General features: G+C 40.7%; 1 protein-coding gene across 1 annotated transcript in view; it reads right to left on the bottom strand.

Annotated features, from left to right (window-relative positions):
* Nucleotides 1-2,850: 2,850 nt before the first annotated feature.
* SORCS3 (sortilin related VPS10 domain containing receptor 3) overlaps nucleotides 2,851-17,525 on the bottom strand; it is a 575,161-nt gene continuing 560,486 nt past the window's right edge. Inside the window, exons 22-27 of the mRNA XM_063102487.1 lie at nucleotides 16,560-16,672; nucleotides 12,256-12,387; nucleotides 10,406-10,505; nucleotides 9,299-9,404; nucleotides 3,752-3,912; nucleotides 2,851-2,915 (exon numbers count right to left, since the gene is read on the bottom strand). Of these exons, the coding sequence (XP_062958557.1) occupies nucleotides 2,851-2,915; nucleotides 3,752-3,912; nucleotides 9,299-9,404; nucleotides 10,406-10,505; nucleotides 12,256-12,387; nucleotides 16,560-16,672 (677 nt within the window). The remainder of the gene's footprint in view (nucleotides 2,916-3,751; nucleotides 3,913-9,298; nucleotides 9,405-10,405; nucleotides 10,506-12,255; nucleotides 12,388-16,559; nucleotides 16,673-17,525) is intronic.

The raw sequence follows: 17,525 nt of genomic DNA, 5'->3' as shown, positions 1-17,525 counted from the left end.
TTTCTGGGATCCATGCAAATTTATCACATATTTTAAACACTAAAAAATAATTTTTTAAAAAAATTCAATTTAAAGCCCTTATTCTGGATGCTTAGTTCACATTCCCTTATTTACTTAGTGTGGACAAAAGCCACCCACTCAGCAAAGGGCCAAAGAAGGAGATTTGCTATTGGTTTCATGAATCAAACAGCAGGAAGAAAGACAAAAAAAAAAAAAAAAGGAACATATGTCTTGTTGGTTTCCACTCTTTTTTTCATTTCTGCCGCTTAAATCTTCAAAACCTGAGTTGGAGTTCCATCTCTGTCACTCACTGGGAACTGATATCAGATTCAAAGGCTTGCAGTTACCAAGACCTCTGCTCAGATGTCCTAGCCATACATGTTTGTATAGGAAACTTGGATATTGGTTCAAATGGATTACTGTATGAAAGCTCCCCATGGGGTCATAGAAAGTAAGCAGTTATAGTAAATTGGATTATTGTTCTCAGTTCTTCATGCCCTCCCTATATTAGTGTTATTCATCAACACTTTTTTGTTATGTAACTTAGTTGTGCCTTGCACCAGAGTAGGAAGAGTCTATTTCCCTCACCATTGGCCATTTATGTTGGACTTGGCCATGTGATTTTCCTTAGTCAGTGGAATGTGGGTGAAGATAAATAGACTGACCATGTTGAGGCATAGAGTGTTCTGCTGGTCTCATTTGGAATTCTGCAATCCACCATGAAGAAAATGCCCTGGGTAGCGGATGGTCCCACAATGACAGTGACTCATGGAGCAGACTTGAACTACCTGAAGCCTGTATCCAGACCAGCCCAGCAGAGCCTGGTCAGTACTGGCCTGAAGACTCATGAGGAATATCAACAGATATTTATCTGTTGCTATACAACAAGACTTTTTTTTTTTTTTTTTGCCATGTAGCATTATTGTAGCAATAGTTGACAGATATAATAGGTAAAGAAAACTGCTCAAAGAGAGAAAGCTCAGCCAAGTATGTAGCTTTGATGTACAAAAATACATTTATTTTCAACAATTTCAAAACCACTGTCTTTTTTTTTACAGTAGAAATATTCAAATGGAACAATAAAACCAAGAACAGTATATGTACATATACTGCATATATAGATATGACTCATGCATTTGTATTCCAGTGTTTAGTACAAGGATTGCAATTGTCTGCCCCATTTAACCCTTGAAACAAAAAAACAGGATCTTTAGAAATACTCCTAAGACTGATCTATGCTGTAGCCAGCCACGTTCTTCTACGTCACATTCTCTCTGTCTCACAAAGAATGCAAAAAACAACCCACAAAAATGAACAGGTACAAAAAGTGGCCTTTCCTCCCGTATGTATATACAGCATATCCTTTTAAAAAATAAGTATGTTCAAGGTAAGCCTGAAAATGAAAACAATGCTTATGGCATGTAAAGAGACCCTACAGAAAAGGATGGAGATGAGTAAATACGTGAAGGGGCTGAAGTGTGGACAAAGCGGCTTTGAAAGCCACTCATCCCAGAGGCAAAAACTACCTTAAGGGAACTAAAGGCAGACATTTGACTGTAAGGAAGTTGTGTACATCTGACAAGCAAATAGCACAGCTTTGCTAAAATCGTCTTTGACTAATATCATTAAAGGCTAGACCCCTATTTGGCCTGCAAGGCTTGCATGGACTCATGAATCCACAAATGCCACCTCCTTCCCAACCTGCCTCATTCCTCCCATGCCAAGAGGCACTTGCTGGGCTAAGCATAGGGCCCAGAGGACTTTTCTGAGCTAAGAACAGCCTGAGAATTTGCCACAAGCTTTATACATTTCCATGGAATCCAATCAGAAGACAGAATAATTGCCATTTTTAGATCCATTGCCTGGCTTCTTTACAGAAAATTATTTTCTCAGGCTGATAAACATCCTCTGCTTTTTAATTTTAGAGAGGAAGCTTTACTTCCACATCTGGATCTCAGTTTGAAGTGTCTCGTGGACCTCATCTTGCAACTTCTTCCATGTCATTGTTGGAACAAAAATGACCCCTGTGTTTTATGATGTCACTAGGGTCCTTCCTTTATCAATTGCCCCAAAGAAGCCCTCCCCCCACCCCCCATTATATACATAAGTAGAAACCAGCTATGGCGTGGACATGGAGATGCAAGAGTTAAGTGTGACAGACATCTGGAGAGCTTCCAGAACCCAACACATCAGGCAGGCCTGGGGATGCTGGCTCTGAGGGTGAATGTGTGAGCCAACACACGCATCTTTCTTTTTTCTGTTTTCTTTTTTACTAAACATTAAATTATTTCTTAGGAAATAAAAAGCTATTTACATTGTAATTATATACAATCAGCCATCTGTAGCCCTGCTATTGACATGCACGAGGCAGGGCCTCTTTCATAAAGGTGTGCACGCTTTCTGTAGCTAAGTCCATTCCCCACCAAACTCCCTCCTGCAGATCTAACTGGGAAATGGTTTGTGTTGTATGTATGCACACTGGGGTGGGGGAGAGTGTTGGTGATGTTTTGGGGGGTGAGGAGTTAATGAAAAGCCAACCCAATTTAAATTTAAAAAAAAGAGAGACCACCAGGAAAAAGAGAGTCCTACCACTACAAATGGCAGAATAAAGGCTGTGGGAAGATGCACCCTTTGCCCGTAGCACAAATACAGCCATTTATTCTTTTTTGTCTCATTTTAATCAGCTAAGAATGCCTTTTTCTCCCAAAGCTAAGCATTTGCGTACTATTTATGAAGGGGCCCTAGGTAAACAAAAGGTAAAAAAGACATTTTCATTTTCCCATAATAATAGTAATAGTAAACATCAAAAATAAAAGTCAAAAAGGTGGTTGACCACGTGGCTTGTTGGTATTAAACACTAGTACAGTTGGGGATCTCCTTTGTGCTTTCACTGTTTGCAATGGTGGCAATGCCTCCTGCAGGGGAGAGAAGACACAGGGAGAAAGAGATGTAAGTTCCACAAAGGCAGGGATCTTTGTTTTATTTGCTGCTAAATGCCAAACCACCTAGAACAGGTGCCTAATAGGTGTTTATTAAATAGTACATCTGGATATTCTTACCTATCAGCTCACTGGCTTATCTAATCTATATGTAATGTATGCCACCTGCCACACTAGCACACAGGTAAGACCAACACATTGGCTGCCATCCTATATTCTGCTAATAACAATAGACAACAGTAATAGCCAACATGTTTTGAACACTTAGTATGTGACAGGTACTGTGCTAATGATATACATCACTTAATTATCACAACAATCTTAGAATAGATTCTTAAGTACTACATAGAAATAGAATAGACTCTTAGGTACTATAATTCCCATTTCACAGATGAGGGATATAGGCACAGAGAGATCACAGAGCGAGCAGATTAGCAGAAAAAGAAAATGGACCTCGGGCTATCTGATGCCAGATTCCACATTCATGTGATTATTCATAAGGACATGTAATGCTTTTTATTTATAGAAAAAAAAAAAAAAAGAAGTCCAACAGTAATGGATAGTTGGCTTCATCCCTCCGCCACCCAACCCCAGGGCTTTCAATCATGATTGACTTCTAAGGGAATAAAGTCTGCCAATTTTATGTGACCAAAGGTGGCAGGCAAATCTTAACACGTGATTATGTTACTGCAGCCAAATGTGTTACCGCACTCTCCAGTCCAGTGCCGTCTGAAGGACAAGGGAAGTGAGCTGGAAGACCTAGTGTCTGGAGGACAGAGGACACAGGGATGTGGTGGCAGGGGCACACATACCTATGACCCGGCTGTCCAGCTCTTTGTCCAGCAGTTCCTCAGGCTCGGTGAAGTCACTGAGTGTAATTTTGGGGGCGTTTTCACTTTGGCTCACTGACCCAATCATCTCCTGCTCCTTGTCATGCTGGACTTGAGCATAGATGTTAATCCAGGGAATTTTCCTGCATGGGCAGGGGCAAAATCAGATTAAGATCACAGGGCACGCCAAACTTGGGCAATTGGAAATTCTGGATAATAAGGGGAGGAAAAAGCTATTAACAGGCCAATGCCAGGAAAAGGTATTGGTCACCTAGAGACACTGTGACCAGGAGGCCAAAGAACACAAGGTCAGCCAGAGACCCAGATGCTTAGGGGAGATGTAAACCACAGAATTCCCTGTGGAATGTACCTTCTCCTAGGGTAAAAGGCAAGCAGGTGTCATTGATCAGTTCTGCACTAACACCCTTAATATATTCACCTGTTGTTATTAAGTTTGTAAAGTCAGTGGACTTTGAGAGTCATAAGGTTGTACATAGCGAAAAGACATCTTTTTCTAGGGTTGTATCAATTTAATTAATTCGCATTGGCTTCTTTCATGAATATACAAGAAATAATAGACTCATAGCCACTGCTACAATTTTCAGAGCAACACCCATGGACCTTAAATACTTTGATAGTCAGTTTCCTCCTCTGTTCGATGGGGATAACAATACTTTCCTTTTAGGATTATGGAGAGGATTAAGGGAAGGATTAACACAAACCAAATAATGTCCTTCAATGACAGAAAAGCAGTAGGTTTGGAAACACAAGGCAGACTGGCTTGAGGCTGGAGGGACAGGTAGTTTCAAACTGAAATCTTCTTGGGGCATTCATCTCCTGACCCATCTCCATTATCTCCTGACCTACTGTGTTCCAGCCTCTGTAGCATCCCTTGAATTCTTCTAATCTGGTGCTTCTCAAGCTTTAATGTGCTCAGGCATCACTCAGGGTCCTTGTTAAAATGTGGATTGGGCTATTGGTCTGTACTGTATGGGTTGAGGTCCTGCATTTCATACAAGCTCACGGGTGCTGCTGGTGCTGCTGGCTGGTTGGAGACCCAAACTTTGAGTTGCAAGATTAATACGTGAAGCTCTCTTCCCCTTCTTGGGGACTTTGAACAAACTGTTTCCTCTGCCCATAACATACCTCTCCCTCCTCTTCTCATGATGGTTTTATTCTTGTCTTTCAGAACTTGGCTTACAGGTTGTCTCTGAGAGGCCTCCCCTGACCACCCAACCTCCCCTGTTATAAATATGTAATTATAGGAGAATGTCTATGAAAAAAATAATTAAGATGTTGGGTTAGGGTGAGGCAATGTTTATTGACTTGTTTTCTGTCTTTCTCTCCCCCTGGACTAAAGCACCATTGTAGGTAAGATCTGTGATTTCTATCTTCATTGCTATACACTTAGCACGGTGCTTGGCACATATTTTACATTCATTAAGCATTTTTGAATGAATGAATACATGACCTCAAAGTCTCTGCTTTTTCTACTTTCCTAAATTATGTTTTTCAGTAAAAATACTACATTTTTTTATCTTTGAATATCACACCTAGAATAAGCCCCTTTTACCTCATCAAATGATGGGGAAAATGAACTAAAGTCCAGATATTTCACAAAGCCAATTACTAGCCTAAATATCATTACAACTTGGGACATCTGACACCTACCCCAATCCAGAACATTTCATGCATTTCTTAAAAAGAATCACTCTGTTGTCCTCGTACCAACCAGTGGTATTTTCAAGCTTCTACATTCCCATCCTCACTCCAACCCCAAATGAAATAGACTGTGGGGGCATTTAATAAGGTTTTCCTGTAGCTAATTCAGAAGGTAAAGTCCAAAAATAGGTTTAAAATGTGGTAGTTTCTACCTTTCCTTTATGTTCAGTTTTTGTGTCTTTAATACTTGCTTTCCATATATTAACGGAGGTATTCCCATGATTCCTACTGGTCTAAGCCACTTTAATATAATTTACAAGAACCTTAAATGAATGAAATCCATGCAGGCAGCAAACCAGGCACTCTAAATGTGTATAATTAAAATTTCATGCTGGCTCTTACTTCTTAACTAAGTAAAAATGCAGTATCACAACTTAGATTTCTTCCATTCATAAAGGTACATATTACTGGTGAGTGTTGGAATCAAGTGTAATATTTGTTAGCTGCTGGGGGTGGTCAAGCAATTCTGGATCGCACAGGTCTGTGTACTGCAGGATCGAAACCAGTGTTCATTGCCTCCCCTTTCCCCTTGCTAAGGATACCTAAGAGGAGGTGGAGGAACTTGCCCTTATAAAGATTGTTCACTTTATTTCAATTTCTAAAAAACACATCTAAAAACAGGCATATTTTTCATCTCTTTTAAATAGACAGTTGTATAGGAATGAATTTTATATCACAATTTGCAGCATTTAAAAAAATTATCAAGTTGCTTTTCATCTCTTAACACACCTGCTTGTGGGACTGTGGAGAATGTAAGTCATGTCTGAAGACTACTTTTGCATAGGAGAAAGGTGGAAAATAAAGAGATCAAGAGACGTGTTTGGGCCACACACTCACAGAGATTTAAATAAGAGGAGTAATACAGATAGGCCCAAATCTCCCTCCCAAATTCAAAAACAAAACAAAAAACAACTGCAGTTCTTGTTTGTTTACTCCAGCTACGACGGGTGTTAGAAGCCTGTGGGAGGAAATTTAGAGACAGCAAAGCGGGCTTTGGACTGTAATGAAAGCTGTACTTAAAAAAAGATTGAAAGAAATATAAAAGCTCAAATGTTTTCTTGAATAACCAGAAAAAGTAGATCTACAGTTATGAAATGTCATGGGAGGCAGTTTTCAGAAAGTAAAAGCCATCTCCTAACTATTTTTAATTATATTGCCTGAGATAATAGAAAACAGCAGTCACTACCCTCGAGCAAGATGGGATGTGATATTTACTTAGAGGAAGCTTGGGGCTCATAGTAACTGTGCTCTACTTCTCCCTATTAAGTGACCACTTGGGACACTGAGATCATTTTTAGAGCCTGGAACATAGCAGGCACTCAGTAAATGTTTGTTGAATGAATGAACGGTTTAATGAGTTAATGCTAGCAATTACAGAGAGAAAGATTTAGGTCTGAAAACTCAGCATGGATAATGATCTGGATACAGAAACAGAATTGCCCTTTACCCTAGACTGTACTGTTCAACAGAGTGCTTACTATTCAGGTGTAGCTATTTAAATTTAAATTAATTAAAATTAAATCCAATTAAAATTCAGTTCCTCAGACATATTAGTGGCCACTGTATTAGACTGTACAGATTATAGAGCATTTTCATCATTGCAGAAGTTCTACTGGACAGTAATGAAAGAAGCATGTAACTTCCATATAGCTATGGTAGGGTTTCCATGTGATGGGGAAGGAAAGGAGACCAAAAAAGTAAAAGAAAACCCAACAAAATCTCAACAAAAGGAGAACCTCCCGGAAGAAGAGGCTAGAAGAGTAAAGGTTAACTGATGACTGGTTACTCCTAGCTGACTCTGTTTATCCAGTTTGACTGGTATTTTTTTCCTATACCCTTAGCTACATGATCTGCTGTCAGGGACATAGAAAAGGTTGGCTAATTGGGAAATACAAAGGTAGAAGAGTTCAGTGATGCTATTACCTGGCATGGATTCCACTATTCAAGTGTGCAAATTTAGAGATGCCTATGCTAATAATTTGACTTTGTAGGGAGTTTAGTAGCATTTATAAAAGAACAGAAACTTTCCAAGTCACAGGATAAGTCTTGCATTAATTTGTAGCTGCCTGATGCAAATGCCTCTTTGCAGGACTTCTACAGGCCCTTATCCTCACCACCCATGGAATTCTGGGACCAGAGGTGATATAGTTGATTTTTAAGCCTCAACAACCATGAGGCTTCCCCACAATCAAATCCTTGAATGAATGAAAATATTCTTTGTATATAATTGAAGTACATGCACAAATGGGTGTTGCTTTAAGCAGACTGTTTCTACACTGAAACTTTTTTCCCTAACTGTGACTTAAAGGATTTTTCCTCTCCTAAAAGGGCATAGGGGCTGGTGGGTTGACACGTCTTGATCGCAGGACATGAACTCACAAGCTTGTCTATAAATTGATGAGGAAGGAAAATCTCACTCTGTCCTTGTAGTGGGCATGGAGGGTATTGATAGGATTCCTGCCATTGTGGCTAATGCTGAGAGGTATATAGAGTAAAACTGGTGTTTTTAAGCAACTGAAATATCCACTAGAGGAGGGGTAACCAGGAAGAAAGGGGACAGGAAGAACAAAGCATCTTTACCACCAATCTCGACCAAAGTCTATAAGCCTTACCTCTGGTGCCTAGAGAGACTCCAAGATCAAGTCATGTTTTCAAAACTCGTCTGATAATACTTAATATTTCTATTTTACCCAGTCTTCCTAGGAAGCACATCTTTATGCCACTGATGTAATTTGTGACAGCCTACTATGTTTCAGTTAATAACACAGAAGACATCATTGGCAGGCATGTTCTTTGTTCTTTATTATAGCTTAGCTTTGTTGATCATTTTAGTATGTACCAGTTATAGATACTATTACATTTAAAGCATATAGCAAACAGATAAAATATTACTGTTTTCCTTATTTTACAAATGAGGAAACTAAGGCTTAGAGAGGCAAATATAATTGCCCAAGATTACAAATGCTAAAAATTAAAATTGGGTCTGTCTAATTTCAAGTTCATACTCTTAGCCAGTACACTTCCCAGTATAAGTATTACAAAATTTGAATACTTGTAAAGAATTATTGATTTAAATTTCACGTTTTTAGTAAGTATGCTGTTACATGACTCCTCCTGCAACCTTTAAAAATAATTTCTGAATACCTGTGGAGATTGGTTTTCCTGATCAATTTCCCTTTAGAAATGGAAAAAAAAGAGGGAGAGGGATGAAGTTGAATATTTTTAGCATGCAAGTTTAAACAGAGATACTGCATAACTGTAACATGAGATAAGAAAATGCACGTATGTGACTTTACATGTGCCTATCAGATTTCAGCTGCATTTTCTCTATTTAACCAGCCTGAATGGGTGTTGATCTGTATAAAAAGATTTCCTGAACATTTGATGTCTTACTTTAGAAATTTGGGTGTGGTGTGAAAACCCTTTATACTTCTCTTAAAGAAAAAAAAATTAATTTCATAGGCTAGCCCTCATTTACCTAAATTGTTAAACCTATAAATTGGATGGCGTTCAGATTCTAAAACCCATTTATTCTCTGACCCTCAACCATTCCTGGCTTTCCTTAATGTCAGAGTTTTAAGGAAAATTAAGATCACATAGGGCTGGCCAGTTAGCTCAGTTGGTTAGAGAGTAGCCTTGTAACACCAAGGTCAAGGGTTTGGTTCTCTGTACCACCCAGCTGCCAAGGGAAAAAAAAATCACATTATTACATTACTGAGATGATGAGTTTAGTATAGTCGGTTGTAGGAATGATCATCTGCAATGAACCTAGACTTGAGATCAAAACTGGACGATAACAGCACGTACCTTTTAAACTTGTAGATCAGAAACACAGCCAGGCCAACAAACACCACTGACAAGAGCATGAGCATTGCTGAGCTGCTATGCCCAGCACTCGAGTCCACCAGCGGAGCTAGGAGGAAAGAAGGGACATGTGCACTCGGAAGCTGTTAGCTAGAGGGAGCACCATTGGAGAAAGGAAGCCAACTGGTCTCCATCTTTACTTCTAGTCTCCAATTACCCTGCACGCTCTCTGGACACAGGAAGCTTGGCTTCCATGATAAGAATGATAACCCTGATCATAGCTTCCTAGGGAAAGTGAACTCTTCCGTCAGGCCTGGGGAAACTTGCTGTTCTGGTGTAAACTGAACAATGTGTATCCAACTGAGAAGACGGCCTTGAACGTTCCCTTTCTTATACAGCCCGTGTGCCTGTCAGCATGATTATAGGCAGCCCATTTGAAATTTTGGGTTAAATACTAATGCGGTGTTTAATTTTCTGTCTATACACTGTTTTAGTAAAACACCACTAGATGAGCACATTTGGAGCTTCCTCATCTGAAAAGTCAGTTTACATTAATAAAAACCATTTAGCAAATAGGATCTCCCAGAGAGCCAGAAATAGATGTCCAATGGGACATGCCTTTTTTATACCTTTCATAAATAAAACAACTAGAGCTGGTCCCTGTTTCTACTAAGACTCACACATTGTAAATTGGAAGGGAGTTTCAAAGTTATATGATCTGGACATGATTCACAGAATCAGAGAGTCATAGAAATTAAGAGAACTTGAAGACTACCCTGATGTAATCCCAACGGTTGCATATAAAAATAAATAAAAACATACATACACACATGCATAAATGAAGTCAAGACTCAAAGAAATTGTAGGTTTTCTTCAAGACCATTAAGGGATTCAGTGGCAAAGCCATTCTTAATAAAGTCTTTCTGTTACCCCCACAGGATGCTTCCACAGAGATATGATTAATCTTTTTGAAGCATCACTACACAAAAGATCCCTCTTACAAAGCCATTTTCAGGCATTTATGGAGAAGTGTTTGGGGATATCTCCTCCCTCTCTTTCTAGGATAACAGATCATCATACCCATATCCCCTGGTTCCTAGTGGCACTCACCTAATGTCAGCTGAGTGACATACACAATGACTTGAACCCCTGGCTTCAGCTCAAACTGGACCAAGTTTTGGTTGAGAGCATTAAACAGCATCTCTACAATCTGGAAAACAAAGAGAGGCTGCATGGGAAGACAGGCCAGGTTACACTGCCCCCTCAAGGGTAAGAAACCAAGGAGAAAGTAATTTTAAAATGACCATGTTCAATCAGGGGGCAGGACACTGGAACATCTTTATCAATTTGGTTCTCACAGCCCTTGGAGCCCTGTGAAGACAAGGAAGTAGTTGGTATTATTTGCTTACACTGGAGAGGAGGCAGAATGGTATGTCTGTAGTTACCTGGTGAGTGAGAGCTATAACAGACATAGGTGTTTCATTCAACTCCTAATTCAGTGCTCTTTCATCCATGTCTTTATAACCTGTCCTAGAAAGACCTGTTGCGGATTCCATAGAAAGAAAGTCAACCCATCATTAGCTCTTTAATCTGATCAAGTAATACACACAGGGTATAGAGGACCCTGCCAGGATTAAAGCAGGCACGTATGCCCCCAGCCCCCTCCTCTGCTTTTTCTGTCTTAGACACAATGGGAAGCAAACATCAAAGCAGAAGCTGCCTCCATTTTATGGGATAATTTTTCCTCTTTACTTTTCCCCAGCAAGTCTCAGAACATATAACATCAATTTAATCACTCTGTAATTCCCACATGAAAGCTGAGGCAGACTTAGGCTGTTGTCCCTAACTCTTATCTTGCCGTACGCTCCTTAATATCACAGCTGCTATTCATCACCGTAATTACCTATTTATCTAAATGGATGGATATTGTAGCTTCCAAATATAGTTCACACATGCCACTTGCTATTTCAGAATAAAGAGGTCTTATAAAAGTGATGTAAGCATTGAGAAGCTGAATTTATTTCTGGCCAACTTCAATATGCAACCCTGTAATCGGAGAAACTGCTTCATTTTCCAGAGAAATTGACTGCAGTGGTATCTATGCTGCTTGAGGACCAAGGGTGGACACAGGAACGGGGTGATGGCCAGGTGAGAGCCAAAGATGTGCAGAAGGTGTCTGTACGATGATTAGCTCACGCAGGAACATATGTGTCTGATTTATTACAATTTCAGCAGTCTCGTTCTCTTCTGCTTCTCCAGGGAAGGGTAAAACAGAGTGCCACCAATAAGACTGCAACAGGAGCAGGGATTGAGAGGGAGAAATGCCAGACCGGCCATCTCCTTTACTTCCAGGATGGCATGCAGATCACAGGAACTATATGCTCGTTTCGTAAGGGCAGGAAATCACAACACTTTGGAAATTTCCTTCCTTAGTCAAAGCAGGATGAGGCAATCCATCTCTTTCCAGAGAAACATGTTTAAAAGCAGTTCATTTTCTCCCCGGCAGCAGAACTTAAATTGACTAAGGTCTCTAGGGTCAGTGCAATTTATAAGCAAGAAGCATATGTCCCCAGAAATAGATAGGAAAGCTCAAATTGCCCCCTCCCCACCATCTCTCTTTTTCTTTCTCTTTCTCTTCCACCCCCTCCCCACCCCTGCAAACACCCCAGGATGAGTCACTGGGAGGGAGACACGAGCAAGGTGCAGGGATGCCAACAGTTTGAATGAATGACACCAGGGGAGCTGGACCTTCCCATGAAACAGAATGTGCCAGTCAATTTGCATTTGTATTTATTCTGTGCAGTGCTAAATGTTCTTCAAAACCCTAGGTGATGGGCAAAGAGTGACAGGCTGCTACATTGATGGGAGAGAGCTTGTCTCCCTTTTTGGCTGGAAACTATCTTATGTCCCCTCAGTGTGGGATGCAGACAAATGTGCCAGCCAAGTTTTCTTCCACTTACTTGTTCCAGGTCCCCTTCATTGCCTTTCCTCCTCTCAGTCAAGTTCTTGGGTGGGAGAATGAAGAGCTCTGCTGAAGTGGGAAGGCCAGGGAACACGGCAACCAGGATCTGGTCTTCTGGGACACTGGTTACCTGCAGAGATGTTTAGACCAAAGAGTGAGGTCCTGGGAGAGCCAGCCTTCCCCAAATCAATAACAAGGAGCAGAGTGTGCACGGTTATAGGGCTCATATAGGTTTTTTTAAATGCAGTGTTTTAGGCACAGCTCAAGTATACATCCAAGCTTTCTTTCTGTTTTCCCCTAGAACTACTAAGAATGACCAGTTTCACTACCTCCTCTGCTCTTATATACGTATTTATTGAAACTAAAATACTATTACAAATGATTTTCAAAACATTATTCGCTGGGAACATTTGCAAAAGTTCCTCCCATATTTTCAATTTTTCTGCACTAAGAGGACTAGAGCTTCAGGCTAAAACACAAACAGACTGGCTGCAAATGAGGAATAAGGAGTCATAAACAAACATAAGAAAATGCAAATTTAGAAAAGCAGAGCAGCACGTGTTTTCACTTATTAAAGCAGGATTTTTAAGAAAGAAAAAGTTTAGTAGCTAATATTGGTGAGGCTGCAGTAAAGGAGGCTCCCATTTATTTCTGGCAGCACTAAATCTTGACACACGTCACCAATTTGTTTTCCAAAAGGCTTACTTTAAGGACATAAAAATATCCATTCCCTTCATTCAGTAACTGTAACTTGGTGAGTGTGTCCTAAAGACATGATCCAAAATATAGCAAAAGCCTTATGTAGAAAAAAATACTCACACCATTATTTACAATAGTACGTAAATGAGGGAAAAACTCAAATATTCGAAAAAATTGGGCAAACGCCGGTATAATCACTGGATCGAATATTATCCTACCATTAAAATGATAATGAGTACCATAAGAAAACATGAAAAAACACTTTATTTAGCTGCATTCTGATCTATTTCTTTATATTTCTTTGGTTACAACTCTATAAAAATATAAATTTATTGAAGAAAAAAATAACAAAATACTAAAAGTTGTTAAAAGGCTGAGACTATGCATGAATTTTTCTATTCCTGAGTGTGTGGTAAAAGTATTAGATTGCTTTTGTGATGAAACTTAAAAGTAAGCTCCTGTCTGAAGGCTAGTTCCTAAAGAAGACACGATTCTGAGTTCGCCCCCTACCACAAATACACTTATCCTTTTGTATTTGTCTCCTAAAGGTCTTTTATCCAGAACACCACCACCTCTTCTGCCAGTCCAAACATGATATATCATATATTACATCATATCATATATATATCATATATATTCGGCTAAATGCTTGGTTCCTCCAAGAAGTCTCCTGGGCTGTGTCTGCCTGCAGTGATGTCCCCTACTTTAGTGTCCCACCCCAAGCACCTCCAGATTACATGTCCTTCACACCTCAAGGACATAGATCATGTCCACTGTGACATATGATTACGTCTGTCTGGTACAATCTTTTCTCTGATAGATTCTTATTTGTGTGCTTGCCCAGACATTCCTGGGGGGTCTTGTGGCTACCTCACTGTTCCTAAATTATGCTTGACACAAAGCAGAAATTCAATAAACAGTTGCTGAAATGAATAGAAGAGAAGGAGTTGGTTGTCTCCTGTTTACTCAGCTCTGGTTCCTACTTGGAAGTAGGCTTACAGATTGATGTTAATTCTCATGGATCTGCTAAAGAAAAGTGATAGAGCCAGGCTGCAGGGAAGTAAGTAGTGGCAGTCAGAAGCCTAAAAAGTCTACTAGCCAGGGAGGCCGCCTCTTGGAATCCCAAGGTGGTTTGCCAGACCTCAGTGTCCTGCTGAGAGGCATGACCTTCAAGTAGCTGGAAATCTCAGTACCCAAGTCTATCGGGTAGGAAGGCCTTATCCTAACCATCCAGGGGAAACAAGTCTCGGGAGATGAGGCTAAAGAGCAAAATGCAGAGAATCACCCAATGGAGTGAAACGGGTTGAGCCTTTTAGTGCCTTGGCTGGTGGGAACGTTTGCTTCTGGGAAGAGTAATCTCAGGGAGTGTCAGTCAGTCCAGGACCTTGGAGGGACCTGGGAGCTTTGTGTTTAGATTCACTTAATCTCAACCAAAGGGACATGTGAGTGACTAGCCATAGTGATAATTAAGGCCTAGGCATCAACTGACATGGCTGATTATTATTATTTAGAAGTGTTATTATTACAATTACCAAGTTATTTCTTGAAAAGCTAGTAAGTTTTAATAAAGACAACCATATGAAATACAACACAGTTCTGGATGCCTCGCAGTCAAAGACATGCTTTGGTCTACATATTTGTGCCCCACCTCAATTCATACGTTAAAACATAATCACCAGCGGGATGGTGTTAGCACATGGGGCCTTTAGGCAGTGACTAGGTCATGAGGGTGAAGCCCTCATGAAGGGCTTAGTGCCCTTATAAAAGAGACCCCAGACAGCTGCCTTGCCCTTCCACCATGTGAGGACCAAGCGAGAAGGCACCATCTATGAACAGAGAAACTGGCTCTCACCAGACATCAAATCTGCTTGAACTTTACAGCCTCCAGAATTGTGAAAACTAAGTTTCTGTTGTTTATGTGCCAACCAATTTATGGTATCTTGTTATAGTAACCCGAGCTGACTAAGACAGCATACACAGCAGTCTCATTTTTCTTCTCTTTCTATGAACAATCTCTTTGTAAAAAGATTTGAAGTTACATTCCTCTTGTAGACAACTCCCCACAGGAATGCTATTATATCATTCTCTTTTATTTATGCTGCTTCCTTTCCTTCAGCTCCTTCTCTGCATCCTTCCCTGGATCTTTCTCCTCTGCCTTGGGGAGCACCAGTAGTCATGTGTGCTCTGCCCCCCACCCTCTGTGCAAGTCTAACGACCCCCACAGCCTCAGTTCAGGCCTCTGCTTCCAGCACGAACCTCTGCTTGACCTTCAGAACCATAGTTTCATATCCCCTGCTCATCTTCACCCAATTGTTTCTCACATGCTGCAGATTCATGTTAAAAAGACCAAACCATTATGTTTCCAAAGAACGTTTCTCTTACATAGCCCCATCTTGATTAACGGCAAAGCCATCTCCCACCTGCTCGTATAATTACAAAGCACCTCCTTCCCTCCCATCCACACTGCAGTTCCTTAGTCACCAACTCTATTGTTCAGCTTCCTAAGTAGACTTTGACACTTTCCCCTTTAGGATCTTATTGTCTCTGGCTAGATAACTGCAGTGGTCTTTTAACTGGATGTCTTCTGTAAAATTCCCAGCCTTCCCTGGCCCCCCACCATTCACTTCCTACCTCACCAGCCTCTCCTCCTCACTGGGTCACTGAAATACAAATCCCTTGGCAGCATTTTTTTACTTAAATAAGAAAATAACACTTTTCATACTTCCCCGTGCTCATCAGATATGCCACATTCCTTTTAGCTGCTTAGACCCTTTGCAGTCTAACCTAAGCATCCCAGCTCAACTTCAGCCACACTTGCCCTTACAATCTATAGATTACACCCAAACTCTGCCATTTCCCAAATATGCCTTACTTTTTCAATAGCACATGGCTTTGCACAAGCTGTTTCTTCTACCTGAAAGACACCATCCTCTCCCTGTTAACTAACAGTTATCCTTTAAAAAAAACAGTTTGAGTATACCCTCCAAAACCTTTCCAATAGTTCAACAATATTGTATCGCAAATCTGTGCCAAGCTTGCGCTTCCCTGGATAGAGTGCATCACACTTTTCTTCACTATCCTTGGAGACGTCAGCCATGCCTCTACCAGAGAACTGGTCGCACATCACCTTGCTGCAGTGACCTGCTTCCTGGCCGGTAGCATTCTGAGTGCCACATATGGCCAGTGGTAGTCTCGTGAGTCTAGATGTCTGGTTAGGAAGATCCCTTTGATGGGCAGAGAGCCAGCCAAGTGCATAATATTAGTATAATAGACTAGATGAGTGGTTCATCCATTAGTTCATTAAAGAAGTCAAGAGCCTTTTTCAGAAAAATGCGGTAGAAACATTAGGCCAATTTCCATCTTCAATCACTGAACTTGACGCTCTCTCTCTCCCTCCCTCTTTCCCTCTCTCTCTCTCTCTATTCTCAACCCTTCTTCTCCTCCTTTCTTCACTCCCTCATCCCTCCTTTCTCTCTCTCTTTTTAAGGATAAATAATCCTTATCTAATTGTAGAACGGTAGTTTTAATCGATGAAAATATACTCTGGACCACACCATCTCGTTTTTTCCTTTATTCACAAAAACAAAGACAAAGCCGACCTACCTTAGCCAGAGCTCGCTTGACGACATTGCCAATATCTTGTCTCCACTCAGGAATGTCAGGGTTGTGGTAATCCAGATTGGGAGAGAATGACAAGAGCTGGGACTGGAAGTATTCTGCAGAGAGAGAAGGGCGTGAGTGAGGCTGGGGGGCTGGGGCGAGACAGGGTGTGATAGGCGAGGGGATCCCAGACCACTGCGCTTAGGGAAAGGGGCCACTCTTTCATGAGCCCTTAGCTATAATTTCCCATTTTTAGCCTGTTTCTTGGCTTCTGAAAGTGGAATGTGGTGATTGGAATTAGATTTGTGCTCCTACCAGTTCTGTCAGTTCCTAAGATCTTCAGCTTTTCTTCCTGTAAAGAACATTACGTGAAATGAAAGATAAATATGAAGCCCCAGAAGGAGGCTTCTGCTGCTGTAGGTGGTGTCGTGCAGAACCACAGAGAGCATGAACAATTTGGGCTTGGTTGAAATGGAGCCTTTTCACTTGTCCTTCCTCAGTCTGTTTGTCCATCAGGCTAGAAACTGCCCAGAGGATTAGAAGTAGGTTGAAAGGTCATGTCTGGGGCGTGGGTAATGTTCAATTTCTTGACCTGGTTAAGGAGTACATATGTCTGTTCATTTTGTGGTAATTCATGAAGCTAAGTAAGCACTTGTGATCTATATATACTTTTCTGTATAAAATTTTACACTTCAATACCAACATTTACTTAAAAAAAAAAAGTCTTCCAGGTGCCCAATGAAGAGCCAACAAGTGTGCAGAGATGCAGGAATTCACCTGGGGTGAGGCTGAAGAAATACAGTCTGAGTCAGAGGCTCACACAGTCTAGTACAACTTTAGAAAAGTGCCATGAGAGTGGCTGTGTCTAGGGACCTGGGAGAGGTTGTGTGGGATGGCAATAGAAGCATGATCAAATTTGTCTGAAATAAATTTAATAATTAAGAACGTTCCTTCAGTCTTGAGGACAGA

The sequence above is a fragment of the Cynocephalus volans genome, chromosome 7 (assembly GCF_027409185.1).
Source record: "Cynocephalus volans isolate mCynVol1 chromosome 7, mCynVol1.pri, whole genome shotgun sequence".
In the NCBI taxonomy this organism is placed as follows: Eukaryota; Metazoa; Chordata; class Mammalia; order Dermoptera; family Cynocephalidae; genus Cynocephalus; species Cynocephalus volans.
The sequence above is the reverse complement of the archived record's forward strand: the minus strand, read 5'-3'. Positions and strand labels throughout refer to the sequence as shown.